The following is a 26,644-nucleotide window of genomic DNA, read 5'->3' on the forward strand; positions in this document are numbered from 1 at the left end:
AGGACAGTCTTCAATTCCAGGTAATTGATGTCTGACCGCATCTGCCGGAGCCCACAGACCCCTCACCCCGAGTTTGTTCATGTGTGCTCCCCATCCCATTTGTGATGCGTCCGTGGTAATGGTCACAGTTGGTTTTGGTGGTTTCAAGGTCTTTCCTGTAGTTAAGTTCTCCCTGTTCCACCATGTTATCTCCTCCTGCACTGCATGCATAACAAGCACTAGATCCTCCCAACTACCGCTTGCTTGTGACCATTGCTGTTGCAGCCATTCTTGGAATGGTCTCATGTGAAGCCGCACATTGGGGACTAAGTGGATGCATGATGCCATCATCCCCATGATCTTGCTCACCGTTCTCACTGTCAGAACTCGCCCCTTCTGGTAGAGACGCGTCTGGTTCAGCAGGGCTATTGTTCTTCTGTCGCTGGGCATCACCGTTCCGTCTATGGTGTTGATCTTCGCCCCCAGGAAGATCTTCACCTGTTCTGGTTCTATCGATGACTTCCCCCAGTGTATCCAGAACCCCAGGTTTGTTAGTGTTCTTGTCACCAGTTCTGCGTGCTCCTCGCGAGTGCTTGCTTTGACCAGCCGGTCGTCTAGGTAAGGATACACATTAATCCCTTCCCTTCGTAGGTACGCTGCTGCAAGCCATTTTGTGAAAACCCTTGGGGCTGACTTTAGGCCGAATGCCAGGGTTGTAAACTGATAATGATCCTGGTTGATGTTGAACCTTAACAGGTTGTGTAGCCTGTTCATTGGGATGTGCAGGTAGGCGTCCTTGAGATCCATGGTGGACATGAAGTCTCCGCCTCGCATTTGGGGTAGCACTTCTTGTAGTGATGTCATCTTGAATTTTTGCGTCTTCATGAATTGGTTTAGGAACCTTAGGTCCAGGATGGGTCTTAGTGATTCGTCCACCTTTGGTACAAGGAAGTAGTTGGAGTACACTCCCTTGTTCCTTTCTCTGCATGGCACTGGTTCTATGGCCCTCTTCAGTAGTTGAAGTGTCTCCTCCCTGAGCTGAGCAAGCTCTTGACCCGAGCCCTCTTTGGTTTCTTGTTTGGAGGCCTTTTCTCTAACTATGCAGTATCCGTGCTGTATGATGTTGAGAACCCATTTGTCTGAGGCGATTTGTTGCCATTGTTGTAGGTAGAGGCCCAGCCTTCCGCCCACCAGTGTTGCATGTTCGTAGGCGCTTGTTTTGTGTAACCCTCTTTGTGTTCTTACATTGCGCTTCACCCTTCGGTGTATGCTGTGGGTGAGCGTCCTTGTGTGTAGTCACTTAGAGGAGGGTTGGTCTCCCCCTCTCCTCCTTTGGCCACGTCAGTTTCCCCTCCCTCGAAAGGACTGGCCTCGAGGCTGGTACTGCCAGTTCTGCTTCTGCTGTCCCTGCTGGCTGTGACTGTCACCCTGCTGGAATGTCTGGTGCGACGCACCCTGCTGGCTTCCTCGCCTTCCATAGGGTCTCCGATTTGGGGTGCCTCTTCGCATCCCTCTGAATTGCAGGGCCCCCATGGATCTTGCGGTCTCATTTTCCTTTTTCAGTTGGGTGAGCTTCTCGTCCACAGTTTCCCCGAACAGAGTTTCACCGTTGAAAGGGGTGTTCAGTATGTTATTCTGGACTTCCTGCTTGAATCCAGAAATTCTGAGCTAAGCCTGTCTTTCAGTGATCCCTATGGCCATCAGTCTGCTCGAAGTTTCCGCCCCGTCCAATACAGTCTTGATGCACGAGTTGGCGATATTCTCCCCTTCCTCCACTAGATGGGAAGCCCTTTGACGGTACTCTTCTGGGAGATGCTAGACTAGTTCCCGCATCTCATCCCAGTGCTGGTACTAGTGTCCGTTTAGTAGCGTGTTTGAGTTTGCCATGCGCCAGTGCATTGCAGTGTCTTTCTACCAACCTTCCAGTGAGGTCCATCCTTCTGCTCTCCTTATCAGGAGGTGGCCCCAAGGTCGCCGGCACATTGGCTCTTTTCCTGGCCGTGGAAGCAATGATGGAATCTGCAGTGACCGATCCCTTGATGTAAGGAGGTTCCTGCGAGGAGTGCTTGTACTTCTTTTCCGTTCTGGGTGTGATGGACCGGCATGTTCCTGGGACCTTAAATGCCTCCTTCCCTTGGTTCATCATGCTTTGGGGCATGGGGAGGAACTGGCTCCTCGTCTGGATGGGGAGCAGAGTTGCGAGTAGAAAGTCTGCTTTCGGCTTCTCCTCGTCCATTTTCACACCAAAGGCTGCTGCAGCACTCTTGACGACCATGTTGTATGCCCCGATGTCAGGTGGCGAAGGCCTCGAAGGATACGAACTATACTAGTAAGTATCCCTCTCGACCTATATTACTTTAACTTCACTATTCACTTTTTGTGGGTTCACAAAGAACAAAAATCACCAAAAGTGTATACTGTTTATCTATTATATTTTTTATAAATTATTTTCATTTTTTTGTTTATATACATTCTTCTCGAAGGATACGAGTCCACGGGCTCTTCGGTGTCGATGTCCTGCCATTCCAGCTCCCGACTAGTCGGCGCCGAGCCGTAGAACGACTGCTGATCCTCTTCATAACCGTCTCCTTCATAGTAGGGGCCTTCTTCCTCCTCTTCAGGACCTCTCGACTGCTCTTCGGCGTCGAAATTTCCTTCATCCTCGATCTCAACGACATCCGTCGACGTGACTGTTGGGATTTTGAATTGTTTCATTCTTTTGTCGAACTCCTTCCTCTGAAGGATGCTCTCCATCTCCGCCTCGAGCCTTTTTTCTTTTCCATGCTGGAGATGTGCTCGGCGTCGACTGCAGGTCTCTGACGGAGCTTGCGTTGACGCGGCCTTGTCTTTCGTCGCCGAACGTCCCACCTCTTGGGTCTGTTTTGACGAACTCTGCCTCTCGGCGGTCTTCGGCACCTGGGAGTCCTTCTCGAAGGATCCGCTCGGCCTTTTGTCCTTTGAACCACTGGCGGACGTCGAAATTTTCGGCGCCGGTGTTTCCTTCAAGGACTTGGACTCATTTTTCGAGTGTCACCATCCGATTTTCGGGGCCCTTTCAGTGGTTTTGTACTAGACGTGTCTCTTACCTCGTCTGGCGTTTTCTTAATCGGTCTCTGCGACCGTAAAGACATCAGGTCCCTCGGCGATGTTGTCTTCATAGTCTGTGGAGAGGCCCAGATCGTACAGTGACGGGGCCTTACCCTTGCCTTCCATGCTGAAGTTGGCTCTCCTCGGATGTTCTCACCCGGAGAGTCTTCAACGCGAAAGCGGAACAGGCGTTGCAGTCCTTGCTCTCGTGGTCGAACGTCAGGCAAAGGTTGCAGACCGGATGTTGGTCCTTCTGCGCATACTTGTGGTGGCAGTTAGGGCAGAACTTAAATGGTGTCTTGTCCATTGCGCTCAGCCTCCGAGTGCGCATTTTCCTATGTGCGTCGAAGAAATTCGAGGATCCCCCCCTTCGTCGTTCCGGCTGTAATACCTTTCTCTCTGTAGTCTTCTAAAGGTTCTCCTTCAATGAACTCGCGCATTTTCCTTCTTCCTTAGTCTAAAACTCTGGAGCTTCGATGACGATCCAGACCCAACGGCGGAAAAAAGAATCTGAAGATAGCGCCCCAAAGGTGGGACTTCCGCAGGAAGCACGACGACGTCACGAGAGGTGCACCAAATGGTGGGACGTCAACGCCCACCTGGGCTACGGAAAAAAAAAAAAAAACTACTACGAATCCGGACCCAACCACCAGATCGCGGAAAAAATGCACAGCATAGTGAATCCAGAAGGATTCATGCTGCAAAAGAACAATTGTTACTTACCTGTAAACAGGTGGTTCTCCAGTATTGGTGTCTTTCATAGATTCACATGCTTGAATATATTCCCCGTCGTCGGAGTGGGAGTCCCACGGTAAATAAAATAGCAATATATACATATATATATATGTAGTAAAATATATACATAAGTAATCATATAATTAGTGCATATAGGTGTAAAACACACATAGTGTACCTATAAGAGAAAAACTCCATAGGAATACAATGGAGAGAGACAAAAGACCTTTGTAGTCTATCTCTGTCATTATGTAAGTCTGAACTCCAGCCAATCAGGCGTCAGCCCCTCTCTAGAACCTTCTCCTCAGAGCTTCTCACCTCAGATTTTCGTAGCACAAGAGTGACTGTAAAGTGCATGAGGAGAAGAGAGCCTCTGAAGGGAGGAGGGAGGGTCGCATGTGAATCTATGAAAGACACCAATACTGGAGAACCACCTGTTTACAGGTAAGTAACAATTGTTCTTCTCCAGTATTAGGGTGTCTTTCATAGATTCACATGCTTGAATATAGAATAGCTAGCAGTAACAATCACCATTGTTTCCATGCCAAATAGATTCAACATATATAGATAATCAATCTTCTTATGCATAAAAACAGTATTGAACAACTGTAACATTGTAAATGCATAATATATATGGAAACAATATGGAGGCGGGAGGAAGAGGCTCACCTTACTTAAAAAGATTGCGCAGCACTGCCTGTCCCACTGCAGCATCCTCCTCGCTTAAAGTTGCCAAGCAGTAGTGCTTAGTAAACGTGTGTCTGGTCGACCACGTAGCTGCTCTGCAGATGTGTTGCAAGGAGACTCCAGCAAATAAGGCAGTAGATGATGACACTGCCCTAGTGGAGTGTGCCCTCACTGGAGACTGGAGAGGTTTATTTGCCCTTTGGTGGCAGAAGACAATAGCTGCCGAGATCCAGCGTGCAATCGTTGGTTTAGTAACCTGACGTCCTTTATGACAGCGTCCATAAGCTATAAAAAGTTGATCGGATTTCCTGAAAGAAGCTGTCTTACTGATGTAGAACTTAAGACACCGCTTGACGTCCAAAGAATGTAATCTTTGTTCAGCAGGTGTCTGAGGATTGGCAAAAAAGGTCTTTAATATTACTGGCTCATTAATGTGAAAGTCAGTAGGCACCTTGGGTAGAAATGATGGATTGGTGCGTAACACTGCAGCATCCGGTTTGAACTGCAGGAACGGGGGTTTGATGGTAAAAGCATGGATGTCACTGACACGACGAGAAGACGTTAGTGCCAGAAGTAGAGCTACTTTCCAAGTGAGATATTTTAGGTCGGCCTTGTGAATGGGCTCAAACGGAGGTCTCATCAATTGTGCCAACACAACGTTGAGGTGCCACAACGGAGGAGGACGCCGAACTGGCGGAAATTTCCGGAATAGGCCCTTAAAGAATTGGCGGATTATTCTTGAGGAACAAAGTGAACTTGATCCATCTTGCCGGAAACGGGAAATGGCTGCTAGAAAAACCCTTAGGGTTGCATGCGACAGTCCAGAACTGGCTAGGTGCAAGAAGAATGGTAGCAATTGCTCTGCCGTGGAATGTATCGGATGAACTCCGTTAGCAGCACACCAATGGCAGAATCGTTTCCATTTAAACTTGTACGTCCTGATTGTAGAAGGTGCTCTTGCCTGGGCCAAAATATCCCTACAATCCTGGGGGATGTCTAGGTGGGCGAACTCATGGTGTTCAGGTTCCATGCTGATAAGCTCAGTGAGGAGGGATTTGGATGACAAATTCTCCCTTCGCTCATGGTAAGCAGATCCGTCCGATGTTGCAGGAGGATTGGCTGGCATTGGGACAGGAGGAGCAGTTCTGAGAACCACGCTTGCCGTGGCCAGCGCGGGGCTATTAGGATCAGGTGGCAAGGCTGTCTCCTCATCTTCCAAAGAACCCGAGGTATGAGGGGTATTGGAGGAAAAGCGTACGCAAATAGATTGCACCAGTTTATCAAAAGGGCATTCCCTTGTGATTGCTTGTGGGGATGCCAGCTTGCGTAATTTCGGCATTGCCGGTTCTCCGGCGTGGCAAAGAGATCGAGTTGCGGACGGCCCCATAGTTGGAATATCCTCTCTAGAGTGGGTTGGTGTAACTCCCACTCGTGGGTCGACGAGGAGGACCTGCTCAGGGAATCCGCTAGGACATTGGATACTCCTGGCAGGTGGACTGCCGTAAGCAAGATCTGATGACAGAGACCAGTCCCAAATTCTTTGAGCTAGCCTGGAGAGACTTGGGGATCTTGTTCCGCCCTGTTTGTTGACATAGTGCATACAGGTTGTGTTGTCTGTCTGTATTAGCACTGACTCTCCTTGGAGCAAAGGCAGAAACGATTTTAGAGCCAGAAAAATCGCCATGAGCTCCAACCTGTTGATGTGCCAAGATCTTTGATGTGTGGACCATCTTCCCTTCACAGAGAGATCCTCCAAATGAGCGCCCCATCCTTCCAATGAGGCGTCTGTTGTGAGTGTTCTGTCCGGTGGCAGCGACAGAAAGGACATGCCTTCCGTCAAGTTGGCTGGAATTGCCCACCATGCGAGTGCTGACTTTATCTGATCTGTGACACATATCATGTCGTGGAAAGATCCCGTTACCTGACGCCACTGAGCATCCAGAGCTTCCTGGATAGGACGTGTCCTCAGCCGGCAATGAGGGATCAAGGCAATGGATGATGACGCCATCCCCAGAAATGATTTTAATAGTCTCACAGAAACTGACTCTCTTGATCTGATCAGAGCCACCAGTCGCAGCATCTTTTTGAGACGCTCCTGGGAGAGGAATGCCTTCGCCGACACCGTCTCCAGAGTTGCGCCCAGGAAATCTCTTTGTTGGTACGGATGAAGTTGGGATTTTTCCACATTTACGGACAGGCCTAAAGAGCGAAACACGTTCTGGCACAGAAGAGTGTGTTGTCGCAGGTGAGTGCTTGACTGAGATTTCAGGAGAAAATCGTCCAGGTATGGAAATATTTGCACTCCCTGGAGGCGCAAATACGCTATTACTGGAGCCAGTACCTTCGTGAACACTCGAGGGGCTGAGCGCAGGCCAAATGGTAACACCTTGAATTGGTAATCGTGTTGACCCACTCGAAAACGCAGGAACTTTCGATGCCGCTGTAAAATAGGGATATGAAAATAGGCATCCTGGAGATCTATAGTCGCCAGAAAATCTTCCTGCAAGAGTAAGCGCAAGATGTCTACCAGCGTCATCATACGGAAGGATTGGCTCTTTATATATTTGTTTAGTGCTCTTAGATCGAGGATGGGCCTCCACTCTCCGTTTTTCTTTGTGATCAAAAAGAACCGGGAATAAAAACCTTTTCCCTTCTGAGACACTGGTACCAGTTCTATAGCTCCTTTTTGCCTTAAAAGTCGGACTTGATGCAACAGTTCTTTCATGTGAGCTGGTGGCGGTCCGGAGGGTGGAGTGGGAGGAGGGAATTTGGTGAATTCTAAGGCGTGTCCCTTCTTCACAATGTCCAAAACCCAACGGTCCTTTGAGATGGAGGACCATTGGGAAAAGAACAGAGAGATTCGACCTCCAACCTTGTCTGTCCGGGAAGAGTCACTGTCTCTTTGATGCGGATCCTCTGTATGAGGATTTTCCTCTATATGACTTGGAGGTTTGCTGCCGTGATGTTTGCTGTTGCTGTCCATAAGAGTAACGGTTGGACCCTTGATTGTAAGGTTTGTATTGTTTATTGTCTTTTCGAAAACGAGGAGGTGCCGCGTCCGCGTGCACCACGAAAATTACTCCGCTGAAATTGAAGGTTTCCTAGTGATCTAGCTGTTTCAGTGTCTTTCTTTATGGACTGTAGAGCTTCATCGACGTGGCTCCCAAATAAAGACTCGCCGTCATATGCCATGTTTAAGATCATAGACTGAACCTCCTGACGAAAGGATGTAGATTTTAACCATCCTTGCCTACGCAGAACAGCCGCTCCGGCAAGCTGACGGAAACCCATGCAGGCGATGTCCACTGCACAATCGATTATTTCCGCCGATGCCGCTTCTCCCTCTTGGAGCAACTTCATTGCCTCCAGTTTAGATGGCTCTGGTAACTCCTGAACCACATCCGAGATATCAGCCCAAACTTGTCTGTCATATCGTCCCAGGATGGCCAAGGCATTAGCTGCTCTAACCACCGTAGAGGCCATAGAAGAGAATTTACGCCCTATGGCATCCATCCGACGTCCGTCACGATCCGGAGGCGAGGTGATAGAAGATGCCGGATTTTTCGCCTTACGTTGCGCTGCCTGCGTAACGACCGACTCAGGTTTAGCCTGACCCGTGAGGCATGCTGGGGTTCCTATCGGTGCCTTATATTTCTTTTCCAATCGAGGCACCTGAGCTGGCAAGGTATTCGGTGTTTGCATTAATTTCTTGCCTTCTTCCCAAATAAACTCAACTATGGGAATAGCATGAGTCTGTTTGTAGGGTTGATTCTTGAAATCATAAAGGAAGCAATCTTCCTCCCTGCGCTCCGTTGTTAATTTAAAACGGTGTGATGCCCTTTCCATCAGTTGGTGAAAATTGGCTATGTCCACTGGAGGTGAATCCCCTGTTACTATTTGTGAGGGGGATGGTGTTTGTGCCTGGTAATTGTCCCACTCCGCCATATCATCATCATTGTCATCTACATCCCCATCATCTGGGATTTCACCCTCTTCTGGGTCCTGAGGGCCTTCCTCTACAGGCTCATAATGAGGCAACACCCTTTCCGGAACCTGTCGTGGAGGTACAGGCGGCATCTGTGGAGCAGGATTTACAATAGGTACCGGTGGAATAATTGCTGGAATCACCGGGGTTGACGGAACCTCTGAACGTTGAGGGGATAGAGGGAACCGTTGGTTGTAGTCGTCCAACATGCGTTGGAGATTAGTAATGAGCGACAGAGGAAGAGTCGCCGTTTTATGCTTCGGAGGGGCCTGGTGTATAAATACCGGATCCTCATCCTCACTACTGACATCCTGGCACTTAATAACCAAGTCGGATGGACTTTGTGCCGTTCCGAAAGACTCCGGTAACCCCTCGGATTCCTGATCCGAATCTGTAGCAAATAATGGTGAGGGAGGCTGTGCAACTCCCAAAGGAATATTATGTTACTGGCTCTCCAAGCCCACAGTAGGAGGTAATGGTGTCCAAGAAACTCCTTCCCGTCTTGTTTTCTGGGTAGTCGCCACACCGCGTATTCGTACCCTTACGAATGTCTGTGGGGATGTACTCGTCGACGGAGCCGTCGTCGAAGGAATGATGGTCGACGGAATTATCGTCGACGACGTCTGTGGCAACAAGATTGCCGTCGACGAGGTCGCCGTCGACGGAGCCGCCGTCGACGGAGCCACCGTCGACGGAGCCGCTGCCGACGGAGCCGTCGTCGAGGTCTTCGTAGACAAGGCTTTCGTCGACGGAACCACCGTCGACAGTGTCGTCGTCGGGATCTTCTTTTTCTTCGCCGACGGAATGGGCGTCGACGAGCTCGACGACGTCTTCGTCGACGACAGTCTTAGTCGACGGAACCTTTACCTTCTTCGTCGACGTCGAAGTAATGGGCACAACAGAAGTCACTGCCCTTGAAGAAGTGATGGTAATCGTCGACGAGGATAACGTCGACATAACGCTCGTCGACGACGAAGCAGCTGACGTCGTCGTCGGGGTCACCGTCGACGAGGTAGAAACAGCAGATCTCGTCGTCGGGAGCATCGTCGACGAGGCTGACAAAGTTTTCCCCGAGGAATAGGAAGTAGACGCCTCAGCAGCCTGAGAACAGTGTCCCATAGGCGACAAAGCAGTAGGTGAAACCACAAGGGTGGCAGTTGTCAGAGGCAAAGCCAGCTTCTTTTTCTTCAGGAAAGGAGATGGTAACTCCTGCACACTACTGCGCTTAGAGGCTGGTTGAGAACGACCAGAAAAGAGACTTTCCACATCAGAGGGAGAGTTATCCTTGTCCTTCAGTCTCTGTAGCCATAAAAGCAGGCGGCCTTCTCTGTCCTTTAGAGTTTTTGTAGAAAAAGTTCTACAAAACTTACATTTTGCCACCTCATGGTCAGGATATAAACAGTAAATACACTTACTGTGTGGGTCCTCAGAGAACAAACGCAGTTTTCCACATGAAGAGCATGGTCTAAACAAAGATTTCTTACTAGAAGACATCCTCACTGACAAAACTGAGCAGAGCTCAGGGAGACTCCCTGTCACACGACGTGCGGTAGAAAATCTGAGGTGAGAAGCTCTGAGGAGAAGGTTCTAGAGAGGGGCTGACGCCTGATTGGCTGGAGTTCGGACTTACATAATGACAGAGATAGACTACAAAGGTCTTTTGTCTCTCTCCATTGTATTCCTATGGAGTTTCTCTTATAGGTACACTATGTGTGTTTTACACCTATATGCACTAATTATATGATTACTTATGTATATATTTTACTACATATATATATATATGTATATATTGCTATTTTATTTACCGTGGGACTCCCACTCCGACGACGGGGAATATATTCAAGCATGTGAATCTATGAAAGACACCCTAATACTGGAGAACTAGTGCTGCTCTGTTGACTTATTCCATCGCACAACATTGTGGATCAATGTAACACATGGTGTAACAAATCCAATATTTCTCTCGTTGCCAAGCTGGTTTTGCAAGGAATTTATTTACTGTATTCTAAACCCTGTCCATTTCCATTCATTGGGGCATTCGTCAATCCAAACCCAGTAGGGAAAAGGAGTTGCTCAAAAAGGTTAAGACCATTGGAAAGTGAGGGAATTGGTTTAGCACAGCCAAGCACAATATTGCTGAATTCCTGCTTCTAAGGGAAGAATCTACCTACAGATTGAGCAATTCTAATGCACCTGACCTACAGGAACACACATTCCATAAAGTGACAAAGCGGACGCAGATCAACACTCGATTTCAAGTAACAAGCAGCACGATTCCTCGCCAATGGGCACCAGGTCGAGTGCAAGAGAGAAGGTTTCAGACAAAAGGATTTTGGGGGTGTGGGAAATTACAACAAGCACTGGGTAACAGGACTTAAGGGAGGATCAAGCTTCAGCGGGAGAAATAAATGGCCCAAGGCAAAACCATTTGAAAGCACACCCAGCAACAGCACATTGGGGCAAGGAGGTAACCTGCAGCAGAAATAGGTTTATGGTCATCTCCCTCTGCACAGAGCAAGTTATTGAGTCTCACCACATATTGATCCTTCTTTTCGCGGTCCAAAGGTCTGGTTACGGACAACCAACCGGTGTTCCTCTCACAAGTGAAAAATCCCTCAGGTGGCTGGTCTGCTCCTTCCCCAGTAATGCTGTAGAAGACCTTTGTTTCTTTATCCAGGCTGGATTTGATCTAAAGATTACACATAGTATAGAAACCAATTAACTGCTGGAAAACCATTTTGCAAGAAAGCATGTAAAAGATGCTGTGGCAAAGGACAAACAAAAGTAGAACCAGCCCCTGAAAGGAAGGGTTCAATTATCTTCATACGAGGCAGTAGGAGGAATAAAAGCATAAAACCATTTCACACCTGAAGTTAAACATTCAGAAGGACTATTTGTTTCCTTGCTACCTGCACAAATGCAATCACTCTAGAATAGAATACTCCACCAGTATTACTCGGTGTCTCCTGTGATCCAATAGGTTTCACATTTGAAAGAGCTGGCAGCCAATCGGTTGGCTTTGACAGATGGGCCAAAAAAGGTATTAAATCTAGGGGGGAGGGGGGGGGGGGGGGGGGGTTGGCTTCATCTTTGCAATTTTAATTGAATTCTCCAAGACTGCGCATTCCCATCTTGGAGCGCTAAATTTAAAAAAAAACTTGAGGTATCTGTTGGCTCCAGAGTGCGCACTTTCGGTAAATCAACTCCAAGGACAGGAGAGTTGCGGTGCCGAGAAAGATATATCTATCTTGGGAGAAGAGGGATCATAGGGGAAGCTACTCAACATTACTGTGCAGCAGACAGCCACAGTAAGCTGGGACAGAAGGGAGATCAATGGTGGAGGGTATGCATAGTAGCGATGTGAGTGGGGAAACAGCACATAAGGGAGGGAGACAGCAAGAACACATGCACTCCCATGGAGAGCACAAAGAAAGGAAAAAAAAAATCATTTCCTGATGCGAGCTGTGGAAGGTACAAGTTATGCTGTCAAGAGGATGACAATGCAGCTATAGCTCAGGAGAGGAATGAACACAAGAGGGAGGAAAGCCATCAAATATGAAGCAGGCAAATGAGATGGACAAGAAAGCCACCTGACCACAAGAAAAGGGCTGCCATGAAGACAACGCCAAATATGGAGATTGCGCACAACAGGCCTTCAAACAAACAGCTAAAGCTGCGATGGCAAGATCTAAAAAATTCTTGAAGACAGTCGTTAAGCGCCATTAAAATGAGGACATAGTTCACGAAAGAGTATTCACAATGAGCAAAGGCAGTACTGCAGGTGTATGACTGGAGGACTCGAGCATTCATTTTATATAAACAATATTAAAATAAGCCTGTTGCAAAGGACCACAACAAATTTTTGATTCATGCTCATTAAAGCCATGACAAACTGAGGACACCAATCAAGCTATTCTGCTATTCACTCAACGCAAGAACATTGTACACAAGCTCAGACTTGTGTAGTACGTCCTTGATATCTTGTAGAGTCAATCCAATGTTTAGCCCCTTAGCTTTTGAGTGATCATAATACAGATTCCTCAACATTAGTGTGTTGAATAACTTTATACTTTCTCCCGATGCATAAAATAGGTATCTGCAGGGACCAAAAACAGTTGGACAACTTCCCTGGAAAAGCTGAAATCTACTATCCCCATTAAAGTGCTAGTTATGGGGCACACTGCTCTACTGCGCCTCTATTAAAACGCTTCTTACCTGTACAAGTCTTTTTGGATATGTTCCCATCTCGTTTTCAGGGATGCGGATAGGAGGGATGACCCAGTCTCGCTTCTTTCTGCTTAGCCCGGGTTGTGCCACCGGGAACATGATCACTGGCAACGCCCGCTTTTCTTGATCAGAATGCGCCTGAAAGGAAAAGAACTGCTTATGTGTACTGCAAATGCACCATCTAGTCCAATCACCAACAGTAGAAAATTTCCAAATCAGCCAACATTGCTTAGTCGGCAAGCGCCTCCTGCCTCCCCCTCCCCATATGAAATGTTTTAAACCCTCTGGCAAAAGAGAACATCTTTGGTGTTCCATACATGGGTAGAGGTTTCCTACCAAATTTACCTTGGATGAAAAGGGATATTCAGACAACTTACAAGCCCAACAATGCAACAGAGCATTGTTGATTGCTCAAGCCTATGACAAAGTACCACAAAGTAAGATTTTCCTGGGCTCAATTCATCAAAATAGGTTGAAAAAAAATTAAACATGCTGTCTTCTGACTGGTTGTCATTTATGCAGTGGTTATTTATCCTGGTTACTAATTTAATGTTGTATAGCCCTTGGGTAACTATGGTCACTCAGTGCTTCAAGGATGAGGTTACAAAAGCAGGAAGCATAATCAGCCGGGACAAAAAGCAAATAAGATCAGAATATAAGCAGGCCAAAAGACTGTTGGAAGGTATGGGTCTTTAGTCATTTAAGTTAAGGAAGCCTCTGCAACCAATATATTTGCATCTTGCCGGGTGAACAGACCGATTTAGGAAGCAAACTTAATTTCAGTGTGAGTTAGGTAAAAAGTCTCCAACGTAGGAACCACTTAAAGAAAGTTACTCGACTGCTTGCAACGATCATGCAGACCACAAGAGCTTTGGTTACAAGCTACTCTACAGGCAAGAACGTTCCTCTAAAGTAGGGCTGCTGGTGCGGAGGGGAAGGGGGGGGGGGGGGGGGGTCGGACGGTACGTTGTCACAGAACTGCTCAGTAGATTAGAACAGCAGAACACCGGAATGGTCAAATCCAAGTGTGCTCATCTTAAGAAAAATAGCCAAATAAATCATCTTAAGGTCCCTTTATGGAGGTTAAGTTTTATGTTCCACTTAAACATCCTGCACACAAAACGCATCTGATTTCCAACAATTATGGGTAGTCTTTAAACCTGCGCTATTCAAATACCCAAAATTACTCAAGGCAGTAGCTACAAAAAGCCAAGTTATGTTGGTGGTGGGTTTATAGCAGCCGTCTTGATTATGTAAAGTATCCAAATTGTCAACAGCACTAAGGACCTGAGCCCCCAATCACTTATTCAAGTACAGATTACCCACCTTAACTAATTCAAAAACCTGCCCCCAACTCGGTTTCATTCCTTCTTCTGCCTCAACATTACTACTTGAGAAGATGGTGTGGACTTCTGGACTAGCTGCAGAATCTGGATACCTGTGCTCCAAAATCTTGGTTCCCCCCTCTTGCCCCACACTGATAGTCAAGCCCGATTCATCACTCTGGGTCTAAATCAACTGCTCCATCAAAGAAACAGGAGCACTGACAAATGAGCTACATGCCAAGAAAGGGCCCCTGCTAATCCTTCTGACCACTAGAACAGCCCTGCGAGTGGAAGGCAAGAAATCCTGGATCCATGCTGTGCACTGCCGGAAGATCCCCAGCATCACTCAAACTGATCCTACCTTGTCCACCTACAAGGAAGTTCTAACGTGCGACCGTGTGTGGTCTCCCAGAACCAGAACTGGAATTATTCAAAGATAACACTGTGCCAACTAAAGAAAGTTACAACCTACGCACGGCCTCTGGAGCTCCAGCCACCGGACAGGGGAGGCGAGCCAAAAGTCGCAGGGCGGTAGTATTATCTGGAAGGGTGGATTGGTACTCCAGGTAGCGGGGTACTGAGAAGCCTAGCCAGGAGAAGCAACCACCAGCTACCGGCGACGCGTAGGGCTCACCTTCTCTCCAACAGCTGTACAGCCCAAAAAAAAAAAAAGACAGATTACGACAAACAAAGAAACCATGGAAGTTTCCAACAAGAAGATAGCACTACGTCACAAACTGCATAATAACAGGTCAATCGCTTTGACGACAGTTCCCCTCACGATTATCTTTGGAATCCTCTTCTGGATCCTAGAGGAAGGGGCACCAGCCAAGGAAACCATATTGCCCACTGATGCCACGCCTCCTGAACATTCCCATGTCTCCTTGTCCCCTTATCTCCAAAATAGGCGACAAGAGTTTTGGAACACCATCCAAATGTTGAATCAACATAATTAGGTATTGAATAAAACGAACTGTTGCATCTGTGGTCTCCTGCCTCACTCCACGGAGAACAACATTCCCTTCCTCCCTTACTCTATACACGCCTCTTGCGCTGCCTGGATGTCGCTCCTCATGGGCGCCCATCGGTCCAGCGGCCTTGCCGGCATCACTCTCCAACAATTGCAAGATGAGTTGTGGCAGAACAAAAACGGGCAATGCGGTTTGTCCAAAGGACAATTCTACACGCATGTTTGAGGATGAGAAGGGGGAAATGCTGGTATTAGACTACCAGTAGAATATGCTTCTCCAGCTTCAAAGCAAGGACACCCGCCAAGCGGACCCCACCGCTAGCTGTTCGCATTCCTGGAATGATGTGTATCAGAGGCTTAGGTATTGAGTACGTTGGGGACAGCTCGTGTCGTGACAACTCTGAATATCGCATCTCCACCGCCCCTTGTTGCCTCCCCAAACACCTACTTCGTGTGTGGAACAAAGGCCTACACTTGCCTTCAAGAGAACTGGGGAGGCACATGTTGCATAGCTTTCATCCTTCACCCGGTCTACATTTTTTCTCTTCTTCATCATCGCGCCCGCCGCAGCGATGTGGGTGAACAAACAGACAATATCTCAACAGTTCCTGGATGCCATGAATGGCATCCTTCCCTTCTGGGGACCAATGGCAAACGGAGCCATTCGCCACCTCACCAGAGTCATGGAAGCCACAGTCAACATCACAGCTGGTATTTTGGCCAACAACACTGCGGAGCTACAAGTGGTACGCCTCGCCACTCTACAAAATCGCATGGTCCTTGATGTCATCCTAGCGGACCGCGGAGGAGCATGTCGCATCATCGGCACCAGCTGTTGCGTGTATGTTCCGGATCATTCATCATCTGTCTACGAGGCTATTTCCGCACTCCATCAAATAGCCTCTGACCTCCATCAAGATACAGACCCATGGTCCCTTGGTTCTTGGATATGGCAACTTCTTCTGACATGGGGATGGAAGGTTCTAATGATCATCCAGATACCTCTTGCCCTGGTTCTCTTTTGTTGTCTTTGCCTTCAATGTGGTCCTCCACTCTGGCCTCTGCGCAAATGCTATCAAGTCAGTCCCCGTAAATGCACAGGTCAAGAACGATAAAATAAGGACTAACGTGAGACACAGCTATTGATGAACATTGTAATTGACAAAAAAAATGAATATGGTTTTGCTTATGGCAAAAGGAGGGACTGTGGAAAAGTAGGTCTGTTATCTTACCATTCACGCCACCATTTTGTGCCACACCCTTCATGACTGACCTCTTTCACGATCACTCTGGAGCTCCACTTTTGACCTCCCACATTCCTGCACGGACGCTCACACCCTGTTCGTGCTTTGACCTGCCACAAACTGACCAGCCCATGCTCAACCAGTCAGACAGGGAGTTTTCCAGATGTTTATCGTCCTCAACCCTGCACACTACGCCCTGCAGGCGTCCAACAGCTACCATCTGCAGACATATCTGATCGAGCTTTACTTGTCGTATAAACATGCTTTTCGCCTACACCCTGCAGGGGCCTCACCGCTACAATCTGTGGCCTTATCAGATTAACCTTGGACATAGCATGCCTTTCACCTATGCCCTGCAGGGGCCAAACAGCCACCACCTGCTGATTGTATCATAACTGACCATTGCTGGTCTGTAAATTGGTGTCTTATTGTTCACCTAGCACGCACAGGGTGGGTATGAAGGGTATAGAAGGTGCAGAAGCAAAGCACTCAGGAGATTGCCTCCTCAGACAAGCTGCGGGTGTGTTGCCGATGCTCTCTCCATCTCATGAGATGGAAATAAATATCCTCTCTCGGCGCTCCAGTGTTGGTCTCAGTTTGTATCCCGGACCCGTGGGCGAAGGGTAAACCCTGCACCTTTGGGTGGTCCCCCAAAAGACCCCCAAATCCACACAGGCACCTGTGGTTGATCCTCGCACTTTAAGAATGTTCATGCGTTCTTGAGTAAGAAAGCTAAATTCTTAGACCTCAGGGGCCAAATTAGAAGGCTAAGCTGGCACATTCTCACAATCCTTGACTCTGGATGTCGGATTTCTACATGCTCTGCGTGAGAAGGGACGGCGTGTTGGAGAGCCTCATGCAGAAACACCAAGAGTTTGAGGAGTGTGGTGACCCAAGGCTGTCTGGCCCAGGTGGGAGCCACTAGGATGAGCAAAAGGAAAGTCTGCTGAAGCATCTGAGCTACACTGAAAAGCATAGGCATGTATCGCTGACCAGTTCATCCATATTGCATTGCCCACGAAGTGTTCGGACAGGATGTATGTTTTGAAGGACCAGAGGTACACGATAGGCCTGGGGGACCCTGTCCTTCTTGGGAATGAAGTAGTAAAGGGAGTAGACGCCCGTGCCAGGTAGGTGTGCAGGATCTTGTTCTATGGCACCCTTGTGGAGGGCATGAACCTCCACTTGCAGCAGATGTTGGTGCATGTCTGAGGGGTGGAATATTGGTTGCAGAGGAAGTGTGCTCGAAACATTAACAGTGTTGGATGATATATAATACCCACTGGTCGGAGGTGATCTGTTGATAAGTGAGGAAGAACCCTTGGAGTGGACCCCTGACAGGTGGTGTGATGCAGGGGGGGACGGGGGAGCAAATCACTGCTTGTTGAGACAGTTTCCTTGAGAGAACCGCCTTTAGAGAGGTAGGCAGCCTCCGAGTAACCCCTAGTGGAGGGCTGTTGTAACTGTTGGCCCTGGAAGGAGAAGGTAGCCTTAGGGAATGTGGCGGACTGCCGAAAACACCAACGGGGAGGGGAGGAGCAGCGTTTATTTGGAGGGCACTCATAGCTCTTTGTGGTCTGCGTCTTGATTTTCTCCAGCATCTCAACCTGCAGGCCGAAGAGGTGCTCTCTGTCAAAGGGCAGATTGCAGCAGAATATCCAGCTTGAAGCCAAGACACGGAGCAAGGTGTGCCTGCAGTTGACGCTGGAATTCATGCAGAGAGGGGCAGTGTCCGCAGCATCAAGTACATACCTGATGGTAGTATTAGATAGGAGCATGCACTCCAGAGCAGACCAACTCATGTCCCCTCTTCTGGAAATCTGGGAGATGTTGGAGGAGCTCCTCCTTCTCATCCCAGTGAGCCAGTTAGTGCGACAGCAAGCTGATGAAACCAGTACTGTACCAGCTGTTGACCGATTGCCCAGCACCGGGTTTGCCTGCTGCATTGGAAAAGCTTAGCCACATGCACATTACCAGGAATAGATGGAGTCACTGTACCTTGTGATTCAAGAAAACGTCTTAGAAGAAAAACAACTTTCACACCTTCGGTGTAACTCAGTATAAGGAAAATGAGGGGGGTAGATGACCTCAGAAGAAGACACTAAGAGCATCAAGAGGAAGAGCATGTGTTCCAACAGCCACATTTTGTAACAATGTTCGTTACTAATCTTTAGCACAGAATAGGGACGCAGGAACGTAAAATACAATGCCTAATGCTCAAATTGAAGATTGAAAACTTTAATACTAATGCCTGACCAAGAGTTTTGACCCATTATTGGGAACTCTTCCACCCCTCCCTCTCATCCCTCCACCCATGGCATTATGGAAAACCATAGTTGTTGCTCAAGTTAATCAAAACTTACCAAACAGGATTATCCTAGCTCAATGAGACCAAAGTCAAAGCAGGAGTGGAAGTTTAATACATAAGCAATAGCAATCTAAAGCTCCCATAGTGTTCCTGATTTGTATAGTTAGGAAGTACTGTAAAGAACTGGAAAGGTTTTATGCTTTTGCTTACCCAAGAATAAAAAAGTAATAGTTACCGTTTTTGGTTCAAAAATGGGTGCATGGTCATTGATGTCCTTTATTTCAATTTCTGCAGTTGCAGTAGTCGTTAAGCCTGCTCCTTCCATGTCAGCAGCCTGCACAGTCAGAGTATACATCCTGACCCTCTGTAAATACAAGGGGTAGCATAAAACTGGGGTCAACATGGACTGCTCATAGCAACAAAACAAAAAAGAACTAACAAGACTGGCCCCATCGTGGCAAGAACCCCTTTACTGGAAGCAAAAACACAACCAAGGAGAACCGCTCAATAAAGGTCTCTTTACTGACCTCTCTGTCTAGGCCACTTGCAATCACACTGATGACACCAGTTTCTTTGTTGACGGTGAACATATGGTCAGTCGGCTCCTTGGGTTCCTGGTTGAGGATGGAATAACCTAGTATTCCATTGCTAGTCATTATGGAGTCATCCAGATCGGTGGCAGATATCACCATTACAGAAGTACCTTTGGAGAAGAGAGGTGAATGCAAATAATCACATACATCATTTACAGCATCACAAGATGAAAATGGCTCTACTTTACTCCAACTTCCACAATAGACAAGGCATGCTAAAGGAATCTGTTGAAGGCTAGATTCTATTAAGGGACTTGTGCCAACACTGCTATTAATAATCACAGTATTCTTGAAGCAGTTAACCTCAGGTGGAAGTCCGGAATAGCAGGGAGTTATACAAAAGACAAACAAATCCCTTAACAAAATCTGAAAACCAACTTTCCAAAAAAAAACGCACAAGAGTGGAAGAGATTTTAACTTCTCATTAAGACAAACATTGGAGGCAAAAGTTAAAATATCCTAGATGAGGGACTGAAGTGAACGCTTAGTTGCAGTGTGGCTTATTAGTTGCACGAAAAGCTTATAAGTGTCACCAGAAGGCCTTTCATCCCACAGTCAGTTATGGGAGCGCACTGAGGATTACCCAGGAATATTCCACACTACAGACATATGGGGTAGGAAATCTGCTGTTTTCGTGCATTGTCTTTCCAAATTTTACCTATTGCTGGACCCTATATTTTTTACTGGCTTTAGGAACTCAGAGCTAAAGTGCACAGATAACTAGTTGTAAAGTGCCTGTACTCTTCCTTTCAACATGAAGAAATTGGTATACACCTAATTAGCATAGGTAACTTACCCATTAGTCCCTAGTATATGGTACAAGATATACCTAGGGTCTAAAAGTTGAATTTCACCAGGACTGCAGTACCTATTATGCCACCCGTTACAGTGGCAGGGCAAACTGCTTCAGGCCTACCAGTGTAGCATGGCTGCAGCAGTTTAAAAACTGCAATTCGAACAGTCAAAATCCAAAAACAACAAGCATTTGCAATGCAATAGGTCTTGCATTTATGAGAGTTTGAGCTATTGACATTGCAAATGGCAATGCCTTTTATTCTGGTTTTAGTTTTTGAAACCTAAATAAAAGGCAGTGTCATTTGCAATGTCAATAGCTCAAACTCGCATAAATGCGAGAACTATTGCATTGCAAATGCCAACGGCTGTCCTGCAGTTCCCCCGGGGCACAAGCAGGCATCCACTTCTGTGAGGACAGCTGATCTCAGCAAAAAGACTGAAGTGGATGCCTGCTTGTGCCCCAGGGGGACTGACAAAAAAGTGTGAAGTGGCATTTTGTTGCTATGGCAACAAAATGGCGTTGGACTGTCCACAGTCCCAGGGACACGCGCATGCTGTTTGCAATCGACAAATGGTGAGAGCAGCCATCTTTGTCCATTGCACACGCATGCAGGAGAGCCCTCGCAGAATTGATTCAATTCAGCTTGCGCTGCTTTCGCCAGGCAAGACCTAAAAACCTTTTGACAGGTAAAAATCTACCATTTAATAAGCCACCCTATGTAGGTTTTGTAGCCCATGCTGCATGGCATGAAAAGGTAGGACATGTAGAAATGCCAAGTTAACATGTCCTTAGTGACTATTCCCCAAAAAGCTTTTTCTGTGTGGCAGGCGGAGTTGCCCAATGTAGAAAACGAAGATACAGATTACATTCAAAATCTATGTATATCAGGAACGGGACCATCTAAAAAAATAATTTTACAATAAATAACGAATAGTTAACCTGTCGGTGTAGTTTTGCAGCTTGAAGATCTTTCTGGATTCACTATGCTGTGCATTATTCCGTGGTCTGGTGGTTGGGTCCGGAATCGTAGTCCGTCTTTTTTTTGTAGCCCAGGTGGGCGTTGACGTTCCACCATTTGGTGCACCTCTCGTGACATCGGCATGCTTCCTGCGGAAGTCGCACCTCGGGGGGCCATCTTCGGATTTCTTTTTTTTTGAACCCTAGGCAATTCCGTATTTCTTCTTAATCATATCCTTTCACATTTCTCTTTAAGTCTTCTTGTTCTTCATGCTCTGTCGTTCCACCTTCTCCTGCCTCATCTTTCTGGCAGAGGTGGTTGGGTTCGCTAGTGAATCCAGAAAGATCTTCAGGCTGCAAAACTACACCGACAGGTAAGAAACTATTAGTTATTCAGCGTGAATCTTTCTGGATTCACTATGCTGTGCATAGATTTTGAAGCGTTTGTCATCTTTGTGGCAGATGAGCGTTGGTCGGTGAATACATGTTGAAGCACCTTCTGTCCTACATGTGCTTCCTTGTTCATTTGTATATCCACGCAGTAGTGCTTCGTGAACGTGTGCACTGAAGCCCATGTTGCCGCCAGGAATATGCCTTGAATGGGTGTGTTTGCTAGAAAGGCAATCGTTGCTCCTTTCTTGTGGAGTGGGCCCGTGCCCCTTCCAATAGTTCTTGCCCTGCCCGTTTGTGGCAGAATTGTATCGTTAGTGCAATCCATCACGCCATGGTGCCTTTCGTTACTGGTCTACCCAGGAAGCTGGTTGCGAAGGACACAAAAAGCGGCTTAGTTTTCCTGTGCTCCTTGGTTCTCGATGTAGTGCACCACCGTCATTCTAGCATCTAGTGTGCAGTGCGCTTGTGGCTGGGTTCTGAAAGAAGCTTGGTATTTGTATTGCCTGGTTCATATGAAACGCCGACACCCCCTTCGGCATGAAGTGTGGGTCAGTTCTCATTACGACTGTCCTTGTGTATTTGGATGCAAGGCTCTTGCAGCGTTAGCACTTGCAGCTCGCTTACTCTGCGCAGCGAGGTTATTGTCACCAGAAAGGCTGTCTTCATTGTTAACATTTGAAGGGAGGCCTTGTGGATGGGCTCAAAGGGCGCCTTCATAAGTTCCGTTAGGACTATGTTGAGGTTCCACGCCGGCGGCGGTATCCTCATTGGTGGCGCTATCTTTTTTGCCCCTTTCAGGAACCTCTTTACTACTCGGGATGTAAAGAAACATTCACCCGTCTCACCTCGCGTGTGTGCTACAAATGCTGCTAGGTGTACCCTTAGCGTGTGCGTGAGGTATCTCAGCACCGTGGATTCCTTGGTCAACTTATTTTGCAGTTTATTTTTGCTGCACCATTGTGTGAACTTCTTCCATTTTTCCCCATAGCATTTCCGGGTCGCCGCATAGTGCTTTGAGGTAGCTTAAGGTGTCTAGGTCTTCAGGAGCCATTCCGCTAGGCAGAGGCTCTGGCTCTGGGTGTAGAACCTCTCTGTTCTGCATGGAGAGTAAGTCCTTTCTTTTGGTGAACTTGTGTGGTGGTCCCTGTGCCAGCTCCACTTTGTGAGTACCAGGTCTGTCTTGCCCACTGTGGTGCCATTAGGATCAGTGTCATGTTGCTGTTCCTGCACTTGTTGAGTACCCTGTGTATCAGTGGTATTGGTGGAAAAGCGTAGGCAAATGTTTTTGACCGACTTATCCATAGGGCAATCCCCTGGGATTGTTTTTGGTTGTCTGGATGCGAAGTTTTGGCATTTTGCATTCTGGTGTGTTGCAAACAGGTCTATTGTCGGTGTACCCCACCTCTAAATAGCCTTTGCGTTTCTGGTCCATTGAGCTCCCACTCGTGGGACGCTGAAGTCTGCCTGCTGAGCCAGTCTGCTTCCACATTGTCCTTCCCTGGTAGGTGTATGGCCAGCAGGTCTATATTGAGTGGGATGGCCCCATCTCCAGATCTCCTGAGCCAGGTTGGATAGGGGAAATGATTGTGTTCCTCCCTGCTTGTTGATGTAGAACATCGTTGTTGTATTATCTGTATCAACACCTTCTGGTTGTACAGTTTTTTCTGGAAGGCTTTCAAGGCTAGGAATACGGTCTTCAATTCCAGGTAGTCGATGCGTTTGACCGCATCTGCTGGAGTCCACAGACGCCTCACTCTGAGCTTGTTCATATGTGCTCCCCATCCTATCTGGGATGAGTCTGTGATGGTCACCGTTGGGCTTGGTGGTGTCAAGGGCTTCCCTATAGTTATGTTCTCCCTGTTCCACCATGCTCTCTTTTTGCACTGCGTGCGTTACAACCACTAGATCCTCCCAACTTCCGCTTGCTTGTGACCATTGCCGTTGCAGCCATTCCTGGAAAGGTCTCATGTGTAGGTGTACATTGGGAACTAGGTGAATGCATGACACCATGATCTTGCTCGCTGTTCTCACGGTCAGAGCTTGCCCCTTCTGGTAGAGGCGCGTCTCCTTCAGCAGGGTCAGTGTTGTCGCTGGGCATCACTGTTCTGTAAGGTGTTGATCTGTGCCCCCAGGAAGATCTTCACCTGTTCTGGTTCCATTGAGGATTTCCCCCAGTGTATTGAGAATCCCAGCTTAGTTATTGTCCTTGTGACCCGCTGTGCGTGTTCCTCGCATCTTTTGCGTGAACTTGCCTTTATTAGCCAGTCGCCGAGATAAGGGTACACATGAATCCCTTCCCTCCGCAGGTACGCTGCCAGGCATTTTGTAAAAACCCTTGGTGCCGACTCTAGCCCGAATGCCAAGGTTGTGAATTGGTAGTGTTCCTTGTTGATGGTGAACCTCAGATTGTTGTGCTGCCTGTTCATTGGGATGTGCAGGTAGGCATCTTTGAGATCCACGGTGGACATGAAGTCTCCGTCTCTCATTTGCGGGAGTACCTCTAGTATGGACGTCATTTTGGATTTCTGCGTCCTTCCGTACTTCATTAGGAACCGTAGATCCAGGATGGGTCTTCGTGTTCCATCCACCTTTGGTACCAGGAAGTAGTTTGAGTACACTCCCTTGTTCCCTTCTTTGGATGGTACTGGTTCTATGGCCTCCTTTTGAAGTAGCTCTTGCGCTTCTTCAACGAGTTGCACTAGCGCCTGTCCTGAGTGTTCCCTTCTCTTTGGATTTTTGTTTGGTGCTTTCCTTTCCAACTCTATGCAGTATCCAAACTGTATGATGTTGAGTATCCATTTGTCTGTTCTGTTTTGCCATTCATGAATGGAAAGTCGGTCTGCCGCCTACTGGTGTTGCATGCTCGTTGGCGTTTGGTCTGTGTAACCCTCTCGTTTTGGATCTTATGTGCTCTACCCTTGGAGGGATCTTGTGGGTGAGCACTCTTCTCCGTGTGAAGTCACTTCGAGGTGGGTTGGTCTCCCCCTCTTTGGCCTCGTCCGTTCCCCCTACTGCCAAAGGACTGGCCCGAGGCTGGCACTGCCAGTTTTGTTTCTGCTGCCCCTGCTCTCCGTGATTGTCGCCTTGATGGCCCTGCTGGAATGTTTGGTGTGACGTTCCTGGCTGGTTTACTCCCCTTCCGTAAGGTCTCCGTGTCGGGGTAGCTCTTATCCCTCTGAATTGCAGGGCCCCCACGGACCTTGCCGTTTCGTTCTTTTTGAGCTGGGTGAGTTTTTCATCCACTGGTGCCCCGACCAGCATTTCTTCGTTGAAAGAGGTGTTCAGGATGTTGTTCTGGACTTCTTGCTTGAAGCAAGAAATCCTGAGCCAGGCTTGCCTTCTTTCTGTTATTCCTATTGCCAGCCTGCTTGATGTTTCTGCTCCATCCAACGCTGTTAAGGCAAGAGTTCACTATATTCTTTCCTTCCTCCACTAGATGCGAAGCTCTTTGTTGGTATTGTTCGGGGAGGTGCTTGATGAGTTCCCCCATTTCGTCCCAATGTTGGTATTGGTGCCCGTTCAATAGGGCATTGGAGTTCGCCATGCGCCAGGGCATTGCCGCGTTTCTCTAAATTTCTCCGTCAGGTCCATCCTCCTGCTTTCCTTGTCCAGAGGTGGTCCAGAAGTTGCTGTGACATTGGCCCTTTTTCTGGCAGTAGATGCAATGATGGAATCTGCTGTGACGGATCCTTTGATGTATGGAGGGTCCTGGGAGGAGTGTTTATATTTTTTCTCCGTCATGTGTGATGGACCTGCATGTTGCTGGGTCCTTGAACGCCTCCTTCCCCTGGTTCATGACACTCTGGAGCATGGGGAGGAACTGGCTCATAGTATAGATGGGGAGCAGTGTCTCCAGTAGGAAGTCTGCTTTCGGCTTTTCTTCCTCCAGCTTAACACCAAAAGCTGCAGCCGCGCTTTTGAGTACCATATTGTAAGCCCCAATGTCATCTGGCGGCGAAGGCCTCGAAGGGTAAGTCTCCACATGCTCTTCTGGATTTTCGGCGTTGAGGTCCTGCCACTCCAGGTCCTGTGTTGTCGACGGCACCGAGCCCTAGTTCGATTGTTGTTACTCATTTCTTCTCCCTCATAGTAAAGGTCCTCTTCTTCCTCTCCGGGAGTCTTCGAATGCTCTCCATTTCTGCCTCAAGCCTCCTCTTTCTTTTCCATTTCGGAGGTGTGTTTGGAGTCTAGCGCTGGTCTTTGACGGTGCCTGCGTCGACACAAACTTATCTTTCGAAGTCGAACGCACAATTTCTTGGCCTTGTTTCGACGACCTTTGCTTTTGGCCGGTCTTCGGCACCTGGGACTCCTTCTCGAAGGATCCGCCGGGCCTTTCGTCCTTGGATCCACTCGCGGTCGTTGAAATTTTCGGCGCCGGTGTTCCTTTCGAGGACTTGGACTGTTTTTCGAGAGTCTGACTGTTTCAGGGCCCTGTCGAGGGTTTAGTGCTAGACGTCTCTACTACCTTGTCAGACGTTTTCTTATCGGTCTCTGCGACCGTGAAGAGATCAGGTCCCTCTGCGACGTTGTCTTAGTCGGTGGAGAGGCCCAGTTCGTACCGCGATGGGGCCTTTTCCTTGCCCTCCATGTTGTAGTTGGCTCTCCTCCGTCTCTCTCTCACCCGGAGTGTCTTTGGTGTGAAGGCCGAACATGCGTTGCAGTCCTTGCTCTCGTGGTCGACTGGCAGGCAAAGGTTGCAGACCGGATGTTGGTCTTCTGCGCGTATTTATGGTGGCAGTTACGGCAGAATTTAAAAGGTGTCTTGTCCATTCCTGCGCTCAGTGTCCCGGAGTGCGCATTCTCCGTTGGACGTCGAAGATAGAGGTTCTCCTCCTTCGTCGTCCCGGCTTGTTGGTCTTCCTTTCTGTAGTCTTCCTCAACTTCGATAAAACTCGTGCTTTCTTCTTTTCTTTGCAAAAAACTCTGGAGCTTCACGATGGCGATGCAGACCAAACGGCGGAAAAAAGAATCTGAAGATGGCGCCCCGAGGTGGGACTTCCACAGGAAGCATGCCGACGTCACGAGAAGTACACCAAATGGTGGGACGCCAACCTAGGCTACAAAAAAAAAAAAAAAAAAAAAAAAACACACACAAACACTACGATTCCGGACCCCAACCACCAGACCGCGGAATAATGCACAGCATAGTGAATCCAGAAAGATTCACGCTCCAAAACTAATTTAATGTTAGTGAGGTTTTTTTATAAATATTAAGAAAAAGTAACCTTTTACCAGCCTGAAGTTGCTGCAGATTAATATGCATTTGTTCTTAAAGGTCTGCCAGTCAGGGATTAGAATTTGAATAGATATGAAGGTCTGAAATGCCTCCCAAAAGCTAACAATAGGGTGACTTCAGTG

The 26,644-nt window shown here is 47.8% G+C and overlaps 1 protein-coding gene across 1 annotated transcript in view; it reads right to left on the minus strand.

Annotated features, from left to right (window-relative positions):
• The window catches only part of LOC146776372 (B-cadherin-like), a 234,340-nt gene that overhangs the window by 115,375 nt on the left and 92,321 nt on the right, over nucleotides 1-26,644 (minus strand). Inside the window, exons 7-10 of the mRNA XM_085639278.1 lie at nucleotides 19,075-19,250; nucleotides 18,783-18,911; nucleotides 12,689-12,838; nucleotides 11,007-11,162 (exon numbers count right to left, since the gene is read on the minus strand). Of these exons, the coding sequence (XP_085495404.1) occupies nucleotides 11,007-11,162; nucleotides 12,689-12,838; nucleotides 18,783-18,911; nucleotides 19,075-19,250 (611 nt within the window). The remainder of the gene's footprint in view (nucleotides 1-11,006; nucleotides 11,163-12,688; nucleotides 12,839-18,782; nucleotides 18,912-19,074; nucleotides 19,251-26,644) is intronic.

This window comes from Triturus cristatus, chromosome 12, assembly GCF_964204655.1.
Source record: "Triturus cristatus chromosome 12, aTriCri1.1, whole genome shotgun sequence".
Lineage (NCBI taxonomy): Eukaryota > Metazoa > Chordata > Amphibia > Caudata > Salamandridae > Triturus > Triturus cristatus.